This window comes from Morone saxatilis, unplaced genomic scaffold, assembly GCF_004916995.1.
Source record: "Morone saxatilis isolate NCDOM2014 unplaced genomic scaffold, NCSU_SB_2.0 Contig15, whole genome shotgun sequence".
Classification (NCBI taxonomy): Eukaryota; Metazoa; Chordata; class Actinopteri; family Moronidae; genus Morone; species Morone saxatilis.
In genome coordinates, this window is record NW_023339707.1 from 5289922 (window position 1) to 5313718 (window position 23797).

General features: G+C 38.4%; 1 protein-coding gene across 1 annotated transcript in view; it reads right to left on the reverse strand.

Moving 5' to 3' along the window:
- Positions 1-16099: 16099 nt before the first annotated feature.
- Positions 16100-23797, reverse strand: part of LOC118324987 (potassium voltage-gated channel subfamily KQT member 2-like) — a 31317-nt gene continuing 23619 nt past the window's right edge. The window contains exons 11-16 of the mRNA XM_035657514.1: positions 22886-22933; positions 22602-22619; positions 21681-21786; positions 20332-20463; positions 18732-18825; positions 16100-18622 (exon numbers count right to left, since the gene is read on the reverse strand). Of these exons, the coding sequence (XP_035513407.1) occupies positions 17765-18622; positions 18732-18825; positions 20332-20463; positions 21681-21786; positions 22602-22619; positions 22886-22933 (1256 nt within the window). The 3' untranslated portion in view covers positions 16100-17764. The remainder of the gene's footprint in view (positions 18623-18731; positions 18826-20331; positions 20464-21680; positions 21787-22601; positions 22620-22885; positions 22934-23797) is intronic.

A 23797-nucleotide genomic window follows, 5' to 3' on the forward strand; every position in this document is an offset into this window, starting at 1 on the left:
TAGACCCTCCTAAATGTCACACACTGGACCTTTAACACTACTTTAACTGCAGTGTGACCTGGTGTATTTATCATATGGAGGTCATGGTAGGGGTCACGTTAGTGTAATCGTAATATTATATTGTTGTCCCATCACACCCTCGCCTCTTCCTCCACTGAAACATGGAAAATAATAATATTCAGCACCGCTCTTATTACTGGACATGTATCTCAAATAGGTGTCTACCAGCAGGGGCAACAATAAACATAATGGAGCCCATCTCATTTTCTCCTTCTCCATAATAATGGAGGAGGAGGAGGACGCTGTCTGACTCCAGGCAGCAAGGCTCATCAGTGATTGACAAGGAAGTCATTTGCACTGCTGAGCTTTTTAGGGTGTCAACAGCCGTAGGGCTTATTGTCTGCATTTTCCATATCCACTTTATCCAACAGTTGAAGACAGTGTTGGAAGTTAAGCAAAATACATATACAGCTTCATCAGCAGAACACACTGTATGTGTGTTAGCAAAAGTAGATTCTACCCCTTGTATTAAGTGCCTAAAAGATGCAAGTCATCCATCAAAGTGAATAGATGAGTAGGTTCTAAATAAAATATTTCAAACATAGATGGCTTGAACGCTGATCACTGACTGTACTGGTAAGCCATTCAGACGCAACTATTCCATATCTCTTTGCTCTCTAACTCCAAATGTGGAGAAAAAGTGGATGCTTACTAAAAAAGTATATGGTAGGAGTGTGTACTGCTGTTGCCTTTCTCTGTCTTTACATTTCGCTTCCCACTTCTGTTCCAACTTTTTCCCTCTTCTTCCTTCCACTATTTGTCCTCTTTGGGTCACTATCCATCTCAATCTGTCTCCCCAGATCCACCTACTGTCATTTCCTCAGTATAAAGAGGGTCAGGGGAGTGTGTGTGTGTTGTTGTTTTTTAACAATGTATAGACGTTTACAACAGTCGACAACATCTCTGTGAGCAACCTGTCATTAGTGTGTGTTGAAAAGTAAACTTAATCACATTGCTTCAAAAAGTTTGTGCACACTTCAGTGAGATGCATATTTAAATAAATAACAATGTAGTGCAAAACCTATGGTCGATATTTTAAAAAATATGTGGTTATCATTTTCAGCAAGCACACTAATGACACACACCTGCCTTTTGGAACAAGGCTGAGTCATTGCCCCTCATTATAAAAGACTGTTTTCATTGCTACTACTGCACATTAATGTATCCTTGTTGTGCTAAGATTTCAAAGTGTCAGCTGTAACAATAATAACAATAATATGCCCTTCCTGCTGTCTAGTTGTCAAATATTGATGCAATACTGAATACATGAATACTTTTTCTGCTTCAGTGTAAGCAGTTATTTACCACATACCTATGTTAAAGTGTCTTATGAAATAAATTAATTAATTAAATTATTTTTTTCTTTATCATTTCAGTTCAGAATGATCAATTGCAAGCATGGGAAAAGCATGGGATGACATTTAAAGTCCACCTCCACTCAAAAATATGTTTTTCTTCTTGTTTCTACAGTTTGATGCTTGGGGTTCACTGTGCAGAATGATGTCTGTGCAGAGTTTGACAATAGAAGGATGTTTTTACATTCACCTGCTGAAAGTGAAAAGTTTCTCTGTGCTCACTGAAAATCTGGTCCAGTATGCAACTTGTATAGTATGATGTAGAAACTTGAAGCCATCAGTGCACATACACTGAGAATGGACTTTACAGTGTAATGTATGTGTAAAGTAATGAGGTAGAAGGAGTAGATATATCTTTAAGGATTTTAATGCGGATATATATAAATATACTTTTTAAGTATTTTTAAAACGTATCAGACACACATTAGAAGACTATTTGTATCTATGTCTTAATACATGGATGTGATCTTTAACAGTGATCCATGGCCAAACTCAAACCAGGACAAGGTTGCAGTAAGGGTTCAGTATGTTTGAAATGAATTACAATGTGCTGTCCAACCATGTCTTAAGGCTGAAGAGTTTATAACCATTCCTAATGGCCACACTCATAGTCATAGCCTCCTCCTGACTGCATCCCATTGCCTCCATCCTGTCTAAGAACTCTGGGTAGGTTTTACAGGCGCAGATGTGATTGCATTTTGCCCTTAAAACATGTGCAGTATTTATCAAACAGACACACCAGGCTGATGTCACAGTTTTCATGCCATTTATGCGTGTCTGCAAGGTGCACCTCTCTCCTCATTGCATGGGCATTTAAGGGAAGATCGTGCAAATAATAGGAGTAGACAGGTTAACAGAGTTGATTATTTATTACAATGGATTTATTGAGGTTTTGTCTGGAAAATTCTCTGCCTCTGAAAAGGAGGCGTCAACATAGTGCAGATGGGATTTACAAGAGCCACAAGGAAGGTTTTATGGGAAAGACACTTGCATTACACTGATTCTTGAGATAAGCGACAAAACAGTTTCAAATCTGATTTTTTTGATTTTTTAACACTACATGTTAATGTACTTAAAATGGATATATTTGTATACAAATGCCTCAATTAGCAATCATGTGAAGGAAAAGGTTTTTGGAAGAACACTGATTCTGAAAATGTATACACTCTGTCAGACATACTAAAAGCATTTTATTTTAATTAGATCAATCCAACAAGAATGTTGTTCTCATGTATCAGATAATGGTGATTAGTGTGAAGTTAAATAATAAAATGCATACATTTTTGTTCTGATTTTACACTGTTCTGAAATATCACATTTAAATTTCTTTATTTCACCTTAATTTCTTTATATTAACAATATCAAAGCATATCAAAGTTTTTTAACAAATAAGACATCGGAAAAAAACAAGAAAAAAAAACAAGACAACTTGACAGTGATTAAAATATAGGCTTGTAAATAACAAAAAAAAAACAGATGTTGTGGTTTGTGTTCATCTTGAATTTGAACTTGACCATCAATTATCTGTCTCTCTCTCTCTCGCCCATTTCTAATGTTACAATGACAAACAACTGTTCCACCACTACATGGTGCGAGCAGGTCAGTCTGGTGTCTTAGATATTCCTTTCAGCAGTCTCTAACATGAAATGTTAAGAGACACTGTCTAGTTGTGCAAGGAGAGTTTTTTTATGATGATTTTTTATTTATAAGAATAAATCCCTCTGGAAGGACATTGCTCAGGTCCATTCTGTGTGAAACAACTGGCCAAAAAGATGAATAAATCAAGTGTCCTGCTTTTGAATAGGACCTCGCTGTAAATCCCTTGTGTCGTACCAAGCCAAGGTAAGTTAGAAGCTGCTGCTGGTCTTATGTGTTAGTGTTCCTGCAGCACTCAGCTATATTGTGTACAATAGATAACTGGAATGAAAACACATTTTGTCTGTGTTTCTTTTTCATTATTATGATTCTTTTTTGAAACGAATCGAAATGATTTCTAATACAAATTGAAGTGTACAACGAGTTTTTGTTAAATTTATTTATAATTTTTTTGCTGGATCAAATCGTAAAGAAAAGAATTTTAGCTTTTGTTTAATTCATCCAGTTCAATTTGCAGGAGACCCATGTATTTCTGAAAAATGAAATCAAAATGAAGTAGGTAAACTCTCTGCAGCATTTTAGATTTTTTTCTGAGTCATGGGAGCTCATACACCTCCGTGCATAAAGAGAAAAGCACTTACTATTCTTATGGTTCAAAGCAACATATGACTATTATCAGAATTTTATATGGAGTTAGACTGGCTGCAGTATTGAACCACAAAGAAAGGACACATTGAACACCATCTCTCAGAAAATTGTTTGTTATTTCATTGCAGTGGCATGTTTTTGTAAATAGAAAAACTGTGAAATCTTTTTCTGGAAAATATATATTAGCTTTAATATTGCGAAATCTGCAAAAATCGAATTCTGAAAATAACATTACTTGAAACAAACTGCTATTGGGACCCCACCTTTTGAATTTTAATTCTCATTTGCCTATTGTTACGAGTCTTTCATTAATGCCTACAGATTGTCCAGTTTAAAGAGCACCCCATTTTGATGGCTTTAATTAATTTGGGAATACTTAAGTGTAGCCTGAGTGACTAATGCTGTTCCCTTGATGTTAAGGTCACCATCTGAGGTCCAGTGGGGTTGGGCTTGTCAATATCTCAACATATTCTTAAAAGATAAGTGCTAGTTTTTGCTCCCCTGAGACATAGAAACATCATGTAGTGACAAATGACCACATGATAACCCGTCCTGGCTTCTTTGCCTGGTAAAAAAATAAGTGTTTAATGCTAATGACAATTAGCTTTGGTCAATCAGTCTATTTTTAGTCATGCATGTTACTATGCAATGCAGTTAATTCAGAGTGCTGTTTAACCAAAGCCCTCTGTCTTTATATACACCTCTTAATTCGTTTGATGAGTCTTGGGCACTCGAGCCCTCAGGCTCTTATCCAGTGGCACTTTTAATTTAATGGAAGTTCTTTCAACAGTGTCCAAATTGAAGGGCCAACTGTTTTATGCTTGTCTTAGTCCCATAGGGCAGCAACAAACCACTTACATTCTTACATTCTAGTTCAAAGGCTTACAACAAAAGTTTAATCTTTGGTGTGCTGAGTAAGAAACACAACCTTTGAGTTAGACAACTTGTGGGGTCAACACAAAAAAAATTACAATTCTTTAAAGAGATACGTGGCAAACCGGGGCACAGAGGCACCACACAGACTTCATCATCTTGTAGCAACCAACACAAATGGACGTGTTCACAGATGGGACAGCAATGAGGGGTCATGTCCTTGTCTCTGCATTAGCGACAAGTGCCTCCTCATGAACCAGAGTGGAATTTATGCCTCTCCATCAAGGTATTCCCAACCACCTCCATTTAACGACTTAATTTATAGTTCAGCATAGATTTTCACTGTCGTATTGCACCACTGCAACACCAAATGTGTGTGTCATTCACTATCTGTGCCATGTATTTATTATGTGCCTGAAGTGATCGTGTTTGCATTTTTTCTTTCACTCTGTTATATAAAGTGACAGTTGCAGCAAGGACAGGTTGGCAGTGGAAATATATTTTCTACATCAGAATATATAATTTGTGTATTCATTCACGCTTTTCTTCACACTTGTTCCATGTTGTCTTCACTATCAACAACCTCCACTGGCATCAGAACAATGAGACCAGGGGTAGACTCCACCTGGTATCTCCTGGAGCCCTGATGTGTAGTTACAGCTGAACCATGGCTGAATGTGTGACACCCTAATGCAGTGGCTTGGGAGGTAATGCTTGAAAACAGCCTAATAAACATAAGATAAGATATTCCTTTAATAGTCCCACAATGGGGAAATTCCAAAACATGAATCATTAGGCTTACTAGCTACCATGTTTTAGTAAAATAAAATAAAGTTCATATACATTTTCTGCGGGCTGTGCTCTGGGTAATATAGGAAATCAATCAAAAGGCAGGTGAGATAAAGTGGGTTCTCCAAAAGTATAATAACACTACATAACAAAATATTTTTTTAACATTACAGACTTCAGGAAATGGTGCTCAAGCTAGTGCTCATATTTACCACTGAGGCACATCTCATTTCAACCTTTAAGCCAATGCCTACGGACTGCAATCAATATACACTTCTGTTGTAGCTTTCTATATATTTTTGTTCACGTCAGTAATTTTGGAGGGCAGAAGATCTGATTCCTGCATTTTGGACGCCAGCTGTGATAATAATTGCAAGGTAAGTACGTCTCTGTCAGTGGAGATGGAAAAGATAGATGAGATATTAAAGATGGATGAGCGATAATTGTATTGCAGAGCTAGACAAGACTTCCTGGGGTTCCCCATCGTGTTGTCCCTCACCACCCACTGTGGTTTCAGGCACACTTCATAGCACTGCCATCGTTTGCCTGGTACAATGTGGTAAAGTTCATAAAGTTGTGTAATATTTGTTTTAGATTATACTTACTGATCTAATGAGATGTGCCTGTTATTTGAACCATGGACATATACAATTCAGATTTATATCCAACGTTTTCCAAAAAAAAATTACTCAGATGTTATCTTCCTTGTCTGATTTGGGATTATTTTGTGCTTTCAACTGAATCTTCAGTAACAATTTGTCAGTGACATTTGCTCTGACTTGAGTGGAGCCCAGCAGTCATTTGGGAATATCCCAACAGACTGGTGAGAAGTGAGAAGACAGCGAGAATTTTGGAGTCCTTTGAACACATTAGTGCTTTTTAGGTATATAGCATTTTCAGGAAGATGAAGTGCCATAAATATATGTGCATCTCACCCCACCTTAAACCTTTTTTATATTTTCATATTATACAGTAACTCAAAACCAAATAACTGTAATGCATCACAGGTCGGAGCACATCTCGCTTGTTTCCTCAGCAAGAGAGTCATAAATCATTTCCAGTTCCAAGTGATGACTAACATCTAGAAGCATTTGCAAAGAGGCTAAAGAAATTTGCTGATTTAAATATTTCCATTTCCACATGTATTTCCTGACATCTGAAAGTTTAACTTTAAAGTCATCAATCCTCAGTGTATAAGGTTGCTTCTGATGCTGCCAGATTTATAACCAAATGTGGCCAAGTCCCTACTCTCCTTTTTGAGCATGAGCCAAAAGCTTGGAACAGCTCTGCTGGAAACAGTCCAGACCTTGAAAAGATTAGGGACACTATGTTGACGATTGCTTTTCAGATCACGCAAACAAACATTATTGCTCATTTCTTTTTAAGCTGGTATTGAACAATAATACCAAAAAAACAACCTGTAGGATTCCCAAAGTCAACCACAACTGAAATCATCATGACAAGTGTCAGAAAAATAGCCTAGTCCACTTTACAACTGAAATCATTGACAAGCCTGCTCTAAACACAGGGTTAAAACCACAGTGGACTATTGGGATTCAGTGTACACTTTATTGGAGGTACACTGCTGGCTGAGTTTGTGAAAGGAAAGATCCTTTAAAGCTATTACTGTGTGAATCACTGGTAGGAGGTAAGAAATTACCCCTAGACAGGCCACAGAAGTCATTACTAAGAACATAATAGTGAAGACTTTGTGGTAAAGGACTGGCAAGAAGGAGCTCACACCGGTTTGGGCTTCATTATAGGTCTGTCTGAGGTCATGTACTGTGGAAAAAGGTCAATAACACTTTATCCCCCCCAAAAGAAAGACAAGTGATTTTGGAGCTCCAAAGTCCCAGATAAATTAAGATCATTAGGGTCTTGCCTGCCTAACAAACTGCAAGTTGTGGAGTTTAAAAGACATAGGAGTTAACCATAAAGTTTCATTAGGGGAAGTGTAATATACAGGGTTTTGGAGGTTAACACATAGAATTCAGGGCATCTCAAGACCCCAACTTTATGACAATAGTGCAATGCTAAATACTTGCTTTATAACTTTATAATCACACATATTAACTAACAGGAAATACTGGTGAGCATATGTGTGAAACAACAAGGATCCTGGACAAGAGATTGTACCAACACTGGAAGCAGAGCGTCAGCTGTCTGTGAACACTACAGGCCGAAACTGATCAAAGACACTGTCTGTGGACAACCAGAGAGAAAGATCAAAGAGGCCATTCACATCTCTTGCCAGAGACTATACTTTAACAGAGACAGAGGTTATAATCTCCCCTCCATATATGACCCCCTGTTATTACCTGATCAAGGTTCCAGAGCTTGTTCATGAGAGCAAAACTACATTTGCTGATGAAGACCATGAGAGGCAGTTAAAAGCTTTGCAAAACGCTAGTTAGTGTAAACTATTGCACAATAAATAATAATTATGGTTCATTATGAAATTATTAGTTCAACTCTTGAACTCAGCTCATATCATTGACATGTCTATTGCTCATAATAGTAGCTTCAGTTCCTTTGCCCTGGACGAGTCATGAGTAAAAGCCACAATGCTATGTGTGTCCATTTGTGACAACTTCTTCACGCAGCCTACCGGCATTTAGTTCTTCACTAAACAGCACTTTCTGTTAGATTTTAAGAAAATACAGGGCAGATGGGTCTCCTCCACATGGCCATCTGAATTGCCTTCTCTTAAACATACACCACTCTCATCCTCTTCAGCTCTACGTTATATTTAGATGTAACCCCTTTGTAATCACCAACATTTTGATAAGTAACTATCATTTAATTCAGTCAGTAACTGTGACTGATTTTAATGACATTTGTTTTGTAATTTGATTACATAACTCTGTTACATGTAACTAGTTACTCTCCAACATTGACTCAATATGATTAGGAAATATCTTGTTTTCACTACCTGGAGAGTGCTAATCCAGGAGGCCAGTGACAGAAGGATCATAAAAAGTACAATAAAGATCTTTTCCTACACAAACATTCACAGCAGGTAAACACTAAACTTCCTGAGCTACAACGGCAGCGCTTTTTTGTTGTCAGTTTTTAAGCAAAATACTGCATATGGAGCTGGGTGCATTCGCCCTCATTTGAATAAAGTTGCAATTTTTCAACTTTTGACCTCTTTCTCTCACATGACTGTGTTGCCTTGAATCCCACAATGCTTTGCAAAGGGATTTGCTCGTGTGCCCATTGAAAATGAATGGGGCAAACGCTGAGCCCAGTGGCTCTTTACTGTCATGTTCTGTGTGAACACATCAGCAGCCTCTTTGTAACCTTCAGGTGCAGTCCTCTACTCCTCATATAGCTTCCCCCCTTTCCTCCTACATGGCTAGATGGAATTGTTTCAAGACCTTCAATTTGCTTTTGTTTGAGCTTCATCACATGTGCCCAGACCTATTCCCTCTTTGAGCTTCATTCATTCACATTTATCTCACTGCCACAATTTCCTTCTTTTAAACTGCTGACTGGTTCTCTCTGACCTTCAACTTCCCATTTCCATACACATGTGGCTATCAAGGAAAAGAATAAAGAACCTCCACTTCCAAGAGCTTATATTTTTCACTTCAGACCTCACTGCCTTCATTCAAACACTGTCTCCAGCCACAAATGATACTCAAGAGTCCCTATTCTTTGGCTTTGTGAGCTTTGCAGCTCATTTAACCTCTGTGAAATTACATCAAACTTAAGATACGCCAATCATGCTTCTCTTCAGGATCCCTTTCTAATCACAAGATCAGCCCAGGTCACCACACACACACACTTTAACTTCTGCCAAGTTGTTAATTAGAGCTGACAAGGAGCCAAAGCAATAATCAAAGCATCAATAAATCATCAAATGATTTCCTATTTGAACATAGGGAATAACAAGACCGTGCATTTGCCTCTAAGTCATTCACTTTGCAATCATCAGACTGTCTTATTTATGTTGCTCAGTTTTTCACTCTTGTGTGTTATCCTGTCTTGTCTCTCTTCTGCTCCCTTTTTTTCTTTTTCCACAAAGACGGAGCCTTACTCCAGAAGTTAGACAAAGCCCTTGTGATGAATGTTGTTTCCCTTTGCTGGCATCCTAACCTCCATACATTTGACAAACCCTTAACAATCTGCTTTCTTAATTCATGAATCAACCATATTAATGTTGAACCAGGCCAATGCTTGAATATTATTTAAAATTTGAGCTCAGCAGTAAAACCCCAACAGCCTTTTTTTTGCAGTTGCTATCAAATTGTACAGCTCATTGTGTACAACTACACAAAAACATTGCTCTGGTAAAGGTGAATCTGGCTCTGTCAGAATCAGAAGATCATCTCAAAGACTTCCCCCAAGGCTCTATAAGATCAGCCGTGCTACTCCCGCTGAATACTAATGAATGTAAAAGCAGCTCCTGGCAGATAGATCTATACCAGCACCAGGATGCTACTCCGTGGCCAACTTTGTGTGCTCCAACCTCCATGTGGAGAGGGGAAACAAAGGGATCTTGAAGAAATAAGGTACATCACTTTAGATTATAAGAGCAGGTATGATGTGGCCCTTAGAAAACAGTTTAGTCTGCATCAGTCAAGGCCAAAACGGGAGTCACAGAAACATTTTATGATATGGGATCTAGTTTGGAAATCTGGTGATCACAATGAAATCTATGTAACTGTCCATGTCAAACAGTCCTGAAGGTCATCCTTCTCCCAAGCCAGGACAGTCATTTTAGCTCCAGTATGCAGTGTATGCCCATTGCAGTCTTCTTTCTTCCTGCAGCATGATGTGCTCGAGTTTAATTTGAACAATTTTAATTAAAACTCTTCTTACAAACATGGGATTAGCTGAAAACTTTTTTGCTGTTATTGTGCTTTAGAAGCATTGTTTCTTTCTCTGCTTGGCGTTCAATTATGTTTGTTTGCCCAGAGTTCAATTATGTTTTGTTGAGTTTGCTGAGAAGGATTTATTGAGCTGCACTGAGCGACCTTAATGGACTCAGCAGCTCTCCGCATTGCTTAGCTAATTTCTGTTATATCTCCATTAAGTTAAACTAAGGCAAGTGAGTGTTTTTAGTAGAAGTATGGGTATTGTAGTATTTGTAGTTATATTCATAAAAGTAGTCATATAGTGGTAAGTGTTCAAAATCATTAAATGTAGGCCTATTTATAATTTCTTGTCAGTGACATTGTACGATTTTAAGTAAGTAAACTGAAGTAAATTAGAATTCTGTGCCATTCACTTCAGAGTGAACTGAAATATAGTGACAGAAAAAGAGAAAGTAAAGCTGACGTAAGACGTAAGAACATTTATTCAGTATCCGTCTGTTATCCAAGTCAATATCCTTGACCAATCAATCTATAATTTATGTGGATCGGTCTGGAAATTACAGGATAAATCATGATTGGCATCTGACATCATCACTCTTAAATGAAAATCTGTCAACTTCAATTTGGGGTTTTCAGTCTTGAAAGGTAACTACTAATGACTACTTCAGTCACTGGGTTCCTTGTACAATAAGACCTCAAGCAAACAGCATTTCTTTCATGATGTTTAACTTATAACTGTATCTGCCCTTTTTCAGTTTGGACTGCAAAAACTGATAATTCAACTTCAGGCTCACAGGGGCAGCAACACAACGATCAATATCTGTTCAAAAGGACTGAAAAGTATTGATATAGATAGAAATGTGAACTCCACCTTGCACCACAAATCAAAAGTATATCTGAGACTGTATTCAAGACATCCTTGAATGTCTCACATATATGTGTGTGTGTGTGTATGTGTGTGTGTGTGTGTGTGAGGTATCCCTCCCTTATGTTAAAATTTTTGATGAAATAAGCTCTGTTTATTCAAAAGTCAGAGAAAGAAAGTCATTTTCCTTACCTTGAATCCAGAAAACGTCACTGGCTTCGTAAGAACTACCATTTTATATAAAATATACATTTTCTTTAACAAAACATAACATAAATGATCTTTCTCCACCATAGATCATACGTAGATGAGGGATTTACTCCTGCAAAGCCTCTCTGCTGAAAGATAAAGGAGTCCATGTCATTTTCTTCATTCAAAAGAAATCTGCAGTAGGCAAGTCAAGGACTATTTATTTAACAAAGTCTACAATCTTCAATTTCAACCTCCCACCTTCCCTTTCTTTGTGTCCTTCCAGTAAGATCGATCTCACGGAAGCTGTCATGGTGTTATGTATACCATTACAGACATAAAGCTGGTAAATATCACAAAAATGCCATCAGTGCACAACAGACATAAGTATACTTTCTAACGTCTCTATATCTTCACATGCTGGGATGCATACGTGCATGTGCTTTAAAATATAACAATCCCAAACAAATTCCAAGCTCGGCTATTGCTTTTTAAGAGTCTTCATTAACTCCTATTTCACCTGAAACACAACTCCAAATGAATACTAATGTTTCTCTAAGGATGATAGATATGTATGTTAATAGGCAACTGTTTTGGAGCAATGGGCATTTGTTTTGGAATAACAGGCTGTTGGACTAATGGGTTTTCGGTCCACTGGGACTATTGGGGTTTCAGAATAATGGGCCATTGGAAGAAATTGCATGGCACTGGCACAGGTAAAATCAAAGCAACTTGGTCAAAAAGCAGACTTTAGTTTGGCAACATAAATGCAGTCCAAAGCATAAAACTAAAAGGGGACAGTCAGTAATGCAGGTCACACAGACTGACAGAATGTCTTTAAACTCAGTTGCAGTTAACAGGCACAACTGGGAAGTGGTTGCTATTTATATATGTCGTACAGAGCAAGTTTAGGTGACTGGCAAATGGCTAGGAAAGGTCTGAGGCATCCTGGTGGACAGGTAGGGAATGACAAGATTAAGTAAGTAAACTGAAGTAAATTAGAATTCTGTGCCATTCACTTCAGAGTAAACTGAAATATAGTGACAGAAAAAGAGAAAGCAAAGCTGACGTAAGACTTAAGAACATTTATTCAGTATCCGTCTGTTATCCAAGTCAATATCCTTGACCAATCAATCTATAATTTATGTGGATCGGTCTGGAAATTACAGGATAAATCATGATTGGCATCTGACATCATCACTCTTAAATGAAAATCTGTCAACTTCAATTTGGGGTTTTCAGTCTTGAAAGGTAACTACTAATGACTACTTCAGTCACCGGGTTCCTTGTACAATAGGGTCACACAGACTGACAGAATGTCTTTAAACTTAGTTGCAGTTAACAGGCACGACTGGGAAGTGGTTGCTATTTATATATGTCGTACGGAGCAAGTTTAGGTGACTGGCAAATGCTAGGAAAGTCTGAGGGCATCTGGTGGACAGGTAGGGAATGACAAGATCTGGAAAGTTTCATAATAAATGTAGAGGTTTGAGGTAGAGAGGAGTTTGGTACAACATGGTATAATCTCTGATGAACACACCATAAATTATATAAACATCACAACCACCACAAAATCATAGTTTTTTGGTCCATCTGTATTTGAGATAAAGGTGTGTGTGAAGTCTGTTGATGGGTGCAAACTAAAAGCTGTCTGACTGACATGATTCACTTAAGAAAATCGAGTTTTCTGTTCTTTCCTCTTGTTCTGAATTATTTACTGGCGAACCAACTGGACTTGTGATGATGTTTTCATGTTCTTTAAAAGAAACCAAAAATATGTGGTTTATTATTGCTTCAGTAAGTCCTCACTGTGATTTACATCATATATACATTATATATCACATATCAAATGTTGTTTATGTATTTTCTTTAAATAAATAAAGGGAGACAGCACATGGCTCCATAAACATGTTCACTAGTGTTCAGGTCATTGCAGTGTACATTTATAGCCTAAACTAGTTTATTTTAATATGCAGTCTAAGTCTGGATGAAACTGATTATGTAATAACTGCATGTAGGATTAAGAGGGTAGTAAATTGTGGTAGAAAATTCACTTCAACTGATCGTGTACCTGCCCATAATGTAATAAAAAAGTTGATTGGTACACAGCTCTCTGGTCAGCTTTTCTAAATTTGTGCACATGCAAGCACAGTTACATACTTGCGACTTTGCTGTCTAATAACTAGTATATCAAGCTAATTAGTCAGGTTAGGTTATATTCATTAATAAAATTGCCCTATCCTTGCTTCGATCTAATAAATGGATCACTAGACTTGCTTTGGGCAAAAGCCTTCAGGGAATTAAGATCAATCCAATTCAGTAATTGTCTGATGATTAATGATAAGCTGTGTGCACTCAATTAGGTTTACTCCAAGGTATTATTTTCCTACAGGAACCAATATGTGGATTCACACTTTTAACTTTTATATTCTTGACCCAGAAATGAAATAATATAATTTTGAAAGAAGAAACACATTCGAATTACACACATGATGATATAGTTAATTAAGAATAAGGTTTTCACATTTACCTCAGTTATAAATCCCTCTTTCTTCCATATTATACACCTGTCCTACATATGATTCTGTTTTTTCATGTGTATACATTTATGCTTTCACACATTTATATCTTAATATGAAAGCCACACTTTTCCATTGGGTTATTAGAATGACAACCAATTGCAGTCATGAAGCATTACAGCAGTACAAATCGCTGTTGTTTATTTTGCGAAAACCTTTGTCTGAAATGCAGCCACTGTGTAATGAATCTAAATTGTGATATATGTTGCACCAATATCATTTACACAACCGTTAATCCCCTCTCCCGTCATCATTACGGACCCGCGTGTCTTTCTATGTGTTTGTGTGGCGGAGAGAGAAAGGAAGGTCACCTGTGTCTGCCCTTGGTGGACATTGATGGCCTTTTGCTAATGTTAACTAACACTATACATAAATAAAATGTTTACATGGAGACCACCAGACCAGACCTATACACAAACACAGCTGGTGCCAAGGACACCAGAGTCACTTCTTCCTCTCAGCTGTGAATGTAGAAAGTCATCTGTTACAATTTGATCTGAGGTCATGTAAAGACACAGCATGGAAGTTAATTTATTTATACATTTGAAGAGCAATCAATCAGAGGGTATCCGTGTTGTTTGTTCCTTTGAAGAGATGCAAAGAAACTGTACCTGTAAATGTGTATGAAGAGGCCACTGAGCTACATTTTATCGCATTGCTGTCAGTGGTGAAACATGTCAGCACACATACCATTACCAAAATGCATACAGTCCATCTGTTTTTGACCCCTCTCTCTCTCTGGACAGGTTTCTCGTAAGAGTCGGTTCACTAATGGTTTCATTGATTGTTGGGTCTTATCATTCATCACCAAAGGGTCAATGTCCTACCTCAATCTAATGATGCTGTTTAATACGCAAATCTCTCATCTTTGAATAAATGTCCAGAGCAGATGGGCTGCAACAAAAGGAAACAGAAAATCCAGAGAAAACATTTATTTAAACAGTGTTTTCCACTGTAAAAAAACATGACTCACAGCAAAACTCTGCTTGCCTTTGTCCTTGGGTCCTTGGTACATTGCTGTCACAAACAGGCATTTTCCATTCTGGTTATATAATGATAGTATGCACCTATTCACTGTCATATACATTCAATTTCAGATGCTTATCTTTGCTGGATGCTTGTCCTCTGGTCCGTGCTTTGGGTAGTCAAGACATCTGCAATTCCCCAGGTGCTACAGAGAGTAAATAAGCCTTAGGTTCTGTGTTGCCATCACCTGACTTTTATTAATGAGCCAATCAATTCCTATTTGTATCACCCTTTCAACTTAAATCCTGGCCTCACAACACTTAACAAATTGGCTGACCTGGGGTAGAGCTTGTGGCATGAAAACGCTCCTTTGCTTTTTCATTGACATCAGCCATGATTGTTAAATAGGTTGTTAAATAAAATCTGTCAGGCAATAGCAATGAATAAATCAACCTTATGCTGACATATGCATACAAGGAGGGAGTTACAGTGGCTTAATTTAAACAGCCATATGCTTTTGTGTACCTTTGGTCTGGGGCTGTTTTCATAGTTTGTGATAGGCCCCTAAATTCCAATTAGGGGTAAATTTTAATGTTGCAGCATGCAATGATATTGTCCACCAAGAGTGCTGACTGGGTTGCACAGAGTCCGGACTACAACCCTGCCCAACACCTTTGGGATGAACTGGACTGCTGACTTTGAGCCAAGTCTTTTTGCCCATTGTCACTGGCCGACCTAACTAACTTCTCCAGGTACCACTTTCTGTGTAATTACCTTTTATAAAGGGTTTATATGTTCTAACTAATTAATACCAGTTATTTGTGGTTAATGAACCATTTACTAATGCTTTACAGATCAGTTTTGCTATGGATCTGTTATAATCCAGCAATAAGAACAACTTTTTGGTTGTCAGGTTCTGACAAATCCCCCTGGCTGGTGTATCCTTTCTATTTGGTAATAATAAATAAATAATAATGGCAAATGGCTTATAACTCATATATAAAGCATTATAAATTATTGATTATTCTATTAAATTAATAAAGCCATTAGTCACAACTGACTAACCCTTTAGAAAGGATGACTTATTAGAAATCTATCTATCTATCTATCTATCTTAATCTATCTATCTATCCTATCTATCTTCTATCTATCTCATCTATCTATCTATCTATCTAAAAAGGACCCACTCAACTGAAGCTCTTGGTTGCCATCTAGTGATAAATGGCCACCATTACACATAGAGAATAAAAACAGGAGACCATGTTTTTTTTTTTTAGTGATGTACAAAGTTTTATTATTGAAGACAAAGAAGGTGCAGTTACATGACGGTGTTGAACTAAGAGTTACTGTATCATGTAAAACCCTACAGGTCCTTTCTTTGGGTTGTAGAAAACATGCCAGCAGTTTTGTTTCTTCTTTTCTGAAAAGTATGGATTGCGAATCTTGTGTGAACAGTCTCTGTTAAATGATATATCCTCTGTCATCATGTCCATGTTTCAGTGTTAATATTAAAATGTTGATTTGCTGTGACTTGGGAAGAACTGTCCATGGTTCAGATGCCCCTATGAATCCCATGCTTTTAGCATTATAGATGACTACACTTGAAAATGTACTTGCACTACTTTTATGAAATGTTTAGAATGAAATTGTTAATCTGTTTACTTACAAAACAGTGGACTTTTGTGTGAAAAATAAGGCCATGTCAATGTTGGTAAAGGATGGTTCTTGATTGCCTTGCTTGCTTTTTATTGCATTTCCGTATTAAGTGCCAAACTGACACAGCAGCAAAGAGTCTAAATGACTGACCAATGCATTGCAGGCTGAATACCATTGTGTCTCAGTAACAAATGCCCCACTCAATCCAACTTCAACACCGCATGTTGTGTGATAACAATACAAAATGTATGAGCACTTCATTTCCATATGCAACATTAAACCTCTGCCTTTGTATTTAATGTATAGATAATTGATGGACATATTTGCCCAGAAAAGAAGAGCCATTGAAATTAGCAAGCTCGGGCTGCATTTACATGATTGAAATTCAAGCAAAGCCCTATAAAAAAATTAACACGTTGTGGCTTAAAACCAGTCATGCATGCACTTTTTAATGTTTTATTCACCGCTCTGTTTGCCAGTATAGAAGAAAAACAATCGTGGAATTATTCTGCTGACTTTTCGCAGCTGTTGTCTGGTTTTGTGGTTACGCAGTCCTTAAATCAACCATTTAACATGCCATGCTGTAGTTTCACTGGTTTATTGGCGGGGAAGTATCTGCAATACTTTGAGGGGAGTTCTTCTGCAGTATTCAGTAAACACCAGGCACCAATTAATGATGCTGAAAAGCAAGCACTTTTTTTTACACTGCGAGAATCTAATTGATTATCATAGCTAAGGTTTTGGCATCATAACACCTCAAGTCATTCAAAGGTATAGAAGTTATCAAGACACTATGCTAACCAATGTGATTTTAACAATCTTGCATTACTGACTCCCACTATATTTTGAAAGTGGTTGGTGTAGCAGTGGACGTGTTGAAATGCACTCTATTCATAAAATAAATCAAAGTGATTTTATCTTTTATGTTCCATACAAATTAATGTAAAAGTATAAGTTTGATGACAAAATATGTGTCTCTCACACATATACACTCTCATGTACCTTTCATTACTAATAAATGCAACAAAGATGTCCCCAACAAGTTAAAGAAATGTCCCTAGATAGCTTTTTTTCCCTATTCAATCAAAATATTTATGGATACAATGCAAATATAATGAAGCATTGCTTGTAGTGTTACATCACAAACCAAAAAGGTGATAAAGAACAACCCCTTTTTTATATTTGAACCATCTTCAGCAATACACCTAACACCTAATCGTAACCATTCACTTAACGTACAATAGTCTGTAATAGCATCGTCAGCAACAACAGTCAGTTAGTTGGCTACAAGGTCTCATGAAAGGTCTTCTGTTGGCAAGTGAAGCGTCAATCTCTTCTCTCCAGGCAGAACAGTCCTTTCCTGACCTACTTCAGTCCTGGCCATGCCCTCTCCCCACATGAGACCTCTCCAGTGAAGGACAGAGGAGAGGGAGCATAGAGGTCAGAGTCTGTGTCTGATTCTCCCTCTGCTATGAAGGGTCTGACCCTGGCACAGATTGAGGGTCCAGCTGCGGCTTCAGTCCCTGCTCCAGCTGCCCCCCCTGAGCCTGTAAAGTAAGAAGGCCCAAAGAAGTCCTCCTTGGCCTGGGAGATGCTGAAGCCACTGAAGGAACGCTCCAGCTCCTCGTGGTCAACTGATGGGATGGATAGAGACGTGTCGCTCTCAACAGCGGTGGCATCCTGCTGACACCTCTGCCTCCTGTGGCGCCTCCTGCCCTGGGAGCTGCTCTCTCTGCCACTGCCACCCGGGCCGGAGGAGGATCGGTCGTGGACTGGAGCAGGTGGAGGCGGGAGCCGGAACAGGGTGGGCGAATGATCGCCGCTGCCACCGACTGGTGAAGGGGTGTTGGCCACGCTGCTGTTCCAGGCGGGCTGGCTGAGGGGATGCTGCAGCTGGTGCTGCCAGGAGGTAGAGGGGCGGCTGTGGCTGCCAGAGGGAGTACCCACTGATATCGCCACAGACCGACCCAGTAAAGGATCTTTCTTTTCTAGAGACCCATCAGAACACGGGACATCTGCAGGAGAGCATGTCTTCACCTCCTTTTCCTCTTTTACCTCCTCTTTATCCTCCTTCTCCACCTTGCTCTCCTCTGGGCTGTGGTAAGGCGGGGCTGGATACGGCTCTTTGGAGTTGAAAAAGGCCTCTGTTTCTGAACGAGGGATACCCATACGCTGCACATACACATTGACCAGGAAATCAAGTTTCCTGTCCATACAGACCACCTGTAGGAAGACAGAAAAACACAAAATGAAGAAATAGTTCAATCACCAGCCATGTTTGACCTTAAACTAACTTGTACAACTTTTACAGACCTGGAAGAAACATTCATACCTGTTTTTCCACCTTGACCAGACGTCCCATCATGCTCTGGTCATCTGCAGCCTCTCCTTCAGCTTTAGCACCTTTACCAACTATCTGGTCAACTCTAGCATTTGAGAAAAGTAATATCTGAGATTAAAAAACACACTCTGTTGTGCCACAAGGGTTTAACCCTTTTGTTTTAACTAAAGTTCATGATGCCATACTTTGAATTACTGTTGCATGGGAATAAGGTAAAGAAAGCATTTATGTTGATGATACTCGTCAAGCTACGAATATGTTTTGAATGAATGAATGATGGCCTGACACTTAAGCATTTCCTAGTATTGACTTCAGGTGGACGGTGGGTGTGGATGCATGCATTATGAAATTTTGCAGTCTTTAACAGTGTAAATAGAGGGGACATTTTGTCTAGGGGCCAAAATGCATCACTTGGCATGCTTTTGTTGTGCTTCATGCTTCATTTCCATTGCAACCTACTGGGGGAGCTCTCCCTCTGTCTCTCCAGTGTGAGAGCAAGCATCTAGCACTGTCAAACCCCTGTTGAGTGAGGCCATATGACATGGCTCATTAACATTCGGTGAGAAAGCCGCGGGATGTCTCACTTTTTCTTCTTTGTTTGGCCTTTTCTTGACAGCAGCTGATATAATGTGACCCAAGAGCTAAAGTGACATCCTCAAAATGCTGCATATAAAACTGTTTATCAGACACCTTTCTTGATTTTATTTAATATAAAATCTTGCTTGAGCACGTATTATTAGCATGTAATGAGACAGTTCAAGTGGCTTGAACTCAAAAGGGGTTTCGTCAATCAAAATAATAAGGTAGCATGTAACTGCTTTAATATCTGGACTATGGTATTAGGAGCATAATGCTGGTAAAACGGTCATTCTAGAGGTGCAGTCTATTAACCTAACCTAGGACCTTCAGTGGACTTCTTATGGCGAGGTGTTGATGGGGGAGGGGGCCCCACAATCATATCTATCCTGGCAAGGCACACAGAGACGATATGAGTGCAATGCAAAATGAAGCAACGTGGGAATCACATCAGCTATGGAGTACAAGTTTCAATATATTCCACACACACACGAGACATACAGTGAGTCCGACTTGCTTCGAGGATGCAAAGTGCATGTATTTCACTGTTGGAATATATTTATCCTACATGTTAGACCTTCAGGGGGATCAAAATGTGAGGAGCTAATTTGCAGGAGGTAAAACTGATACAGAAAACAATGTGAGTTATACATCAATGTCATATCGAAAATGAGTTTGTGACGCATTCAAAGCTGAAGGAGTGAATCATATTTGGATATATAAAGGTTAGAGATATAAAACTGAGACCTGAATACAACACATGTAGTTGGACAAATGAAACAGGCATATCAATGACTTGTGTGTCACAACATGTGTGTATCCAGTGACACCACAAACACTATTACTGATACACATCTCTACTCTAATTATGTAACCAAATAAAAAACTCTGAAAATGCTTCCATGTATCCTCAATATCCATCCTGACATTAGGCTCACAGTGAAAGTGTTAAATAGTGTGGGTCAGATTTTAAACCGGTGTAAATATACTGTAAGTACTGTGAATGTGTACTTGCCTGGACTGCAGGTTCTTAATGCGAGACAGCATGTCCAGGTGACCTGCAGAGTACTGCTCAATCACATCCATGACATCGTAAGGCCGCAGGCTCTCTTTAAACCTCCTCTTTGTCACCAGAAACTTCATGATGCTGAGGGAGGACACATTTTTTTTCTCATGTGACAACACTTGTTGGAAAAGCACAGGTGTTACTTGTAACATTAATGACATCACCATTCTATTCAAGTGTCCCGGTAAGCCATGAAGTGTGACCGTGACCCAGTATCAACAATACCCAGTGTCTGAAACTGAAGCAGCTAAATGGAATTCAGACATCATTAATTTAATTATTTACAGCTGTGCTTTTCCTACTGTGACATGTCAAAATGTGTTTCATTAAAAATGCCAGTCGTAACAATTTGACACAGCAGATGCAGAAAACTCTTTCTTAAAGGGTAATAAAAAGTTGGACAAAATAATCTTAACCCAGGGCACACTTACTAGCTTTTCCCACCACATCTCACAAGTTGGCTCACTTGTCATCATGTGACCTACGTGTGGATCTTTGGTCAAGCAATAACAGGTGGACATATTGTAGGTGTATATTGGCAACTCGACTGACATTCGAGCAAACCCCTCCCACTGATAGAGACTGTTAGCTGGGGTTGTATGTTCTGGAAAAATCTAGTAAGTGGACCTTGAATTAAGAAGCTCATAACAGCTCATAATTCTGATCATCCTTTTGGTTATAACAACACTGACAAAGTATTGGCTGAGATCTGGCAACATGGTAATATCACTGCAACAGTCCAATGGGGCAAACAAACACAAACAGGTAGACAACCAGACAGCCAGATTACATCCAAATACTTTATTTGGAAATAAAACTGAAATCAGTGCTACAAAATAATCACTAAAAATGTATAATTGCACAGGAAAACTGTGCACACTCGACTACAGTAAAGTAAGTTTGTCAAAGTATAACCAGAAAGTTGTCTGTAAAATGTACCACCATTACCATCATATACTAATATATAATATATACTGATATAAAAATTTTGAATAACCTGGATATTGAACTGCTTGCATTCTTTTATCTGTTTAGCGGTGTAACCATGTTCCCAGATTCACCAATTAACTTGTTAAGTACAATGTTATTATCCTATATTATGTATAGGAATAAAACTAAAAGAGTAAATCTTGAAACTGGAATTATCCTTTAAACACAATCAGAGCTAGTCCTGCACCATAGATGACCACAAGCTAAAGGAAAATACATAAACACAAACCATAATTGCCTAGTGTGTCTCCATGGGTGAAGTAAACATTGCAGAACCATAAAAACTAGGTATTAATGCGAATCCTTACCAGATTGCCCTTATTGTAACCTTCAAGCCTGGCGGTAAGTCTTGAGCGAGAAACTCACAGTGGCAGCTCTTATCATCACCAATTTCCTCCCCTGGGAGGCTCGCCTCTACAGAGCAAAGAGAAGGACACTCTTAAAGAATATTTCATCTGCTTCCACACAACCAGCGTCCACAGCAGAAGCAAAGCAGAGCTGTTGCTTTTAGCTTTGAAAAGGTGCAAAATTCAATTACCAAGTTGGTTTCAAGCCAGTTAGCCAGTTTGTGAGCGTAGTGAGCGGGTTTTGGTGAACAACAGAACAAAAAGACTTGGTGCAGAATTGAAGGATAGTGCTGATGGGATAAAGCTTTATTGGAACCTTTAATGGCAAGTACTCTCTTCCCACCACCAATTATACTCTAGATTAGCATTTAGACTAGCATGTTGAGTTTAGCCAGAAGGCTAATCTATAGATTTTGCAGCATATTGCATAAAGGCAAAGGCCTAATCACTGCTTATCAGAAATTAGATGAAAATCTGGTAGGGAAAGTGAGGTCTCTTCATGCAACGTCAAGCGTGGCTTTTGGGCATCTCGTCTCTGGATCGGTTTTGGATTATCTTGGCACCACTTGACTTGAACCCACAATTAACTTGCCTACCACATTAACTTGCCTGCCACTACTGTAAATGAATACTATAATCATGTGTATAGCGTTATTAGGATCCTAATAAACACTTAAATCATTACATGCGTGTTCTCAGCTAGTATCATGCTTCAGTCTTCAGTCATTATTGGGGGGAGGGGACTCAAAATGAAAAGGGTTCATGTCAAGTGAACAAATCTCAGCAGGTTTCAGCATGCAGGTTTTCTCAGACCGGTGAACCCGACTTCTTTTGATTATTTCCCCCATAGAAGCCAACCAACAAAATATCCCAATGTCTTACTTATTAAACCTTCAATTGCTGCAAAAAGAGAGAGAGGAGAGACATGGAGAAAGATTTGTTATGGATTCTAGCAGGATGACTATGGCAGACAAATCAATTCCAAACATGGGATCTTGTGGAGCCCACTGAATGGTTTCTGGTTCATGTTTGAAAGGGCTGGTCTCTCTTCTCTTACATCTATGCTTAACAAACTACAAATATTATAAAGCTTCATATAACATATATAGTAAAATATACATTACAGACTACCTAAATTGAAGACATGTCATGATGACTTATCTAACCTGGAGAACTCTTCAGTCCAAAGTCTTCATCCTGCATTTCAATCAGCACTTTAACATGCCATGAAGCGGAAGAAGAAAAAGAACTAATGAGAATTGGTTCAAATTGTTTAACAAAAAGGCAGAAAGAATGGTAAAGAAGAAGTATATTTGTTGATAGTGATACAGTGGCCTGGATGACATATGGATGCAATTGGGCTTTTCTAGCAATAAATGATGGTTGGACACAAACAGACCTCTGTCACCCCAGTACAATGTTGAATTGTTGGTTTTAGTGTGTTGAGAAAATGGCCCCATCTTCTTCATATGTTTCAATACATGCAGGACAAACTATATAGCAATTACCTGCATGCCAAGTTTGCACAATGACTGCATCTTAAAGGGAGAGGCTTGATTGCTAACAATTACTCTAAATGCCTTCAACACCCTCCTTCAACACACAGCTGTGGGCCTTGAGCTGGCATGGAGCCTCACTGTGATGAATATCCTACAACTGATTCAGAACTGTGGACATTTCTAGCATTAACAATTTAAGCAATAGTCAAGTAAGATACTGTACATGGTTTTATTAAAAATAACTTGTGATCTAAATGCCAACAGATTCAGTTTAGAAAAATGGCATTAATGAAGGAAACTGGAGGAAAATTTGAGCAATGTAGTGACATCCAGAAAATACTGGATGTATATTAGCTTTTTATGACGGCCTGTTGTGTGCACTGAAAGATATTATAGAGGCATCTTTCTTTACATGAAAACTGCCAGTAAAACAACAATGCAATTTTGTTGTTACTGAATTGAATTGTTTTCTTCTTTCAAATTTGATTTGTAATTTGAAAGACTTTGAAGGAGCCCAGTTTAATATGGTCACATAGATTAAAGAAACAGTTTTGGGGATTACGTTTATTCATTTTCTTG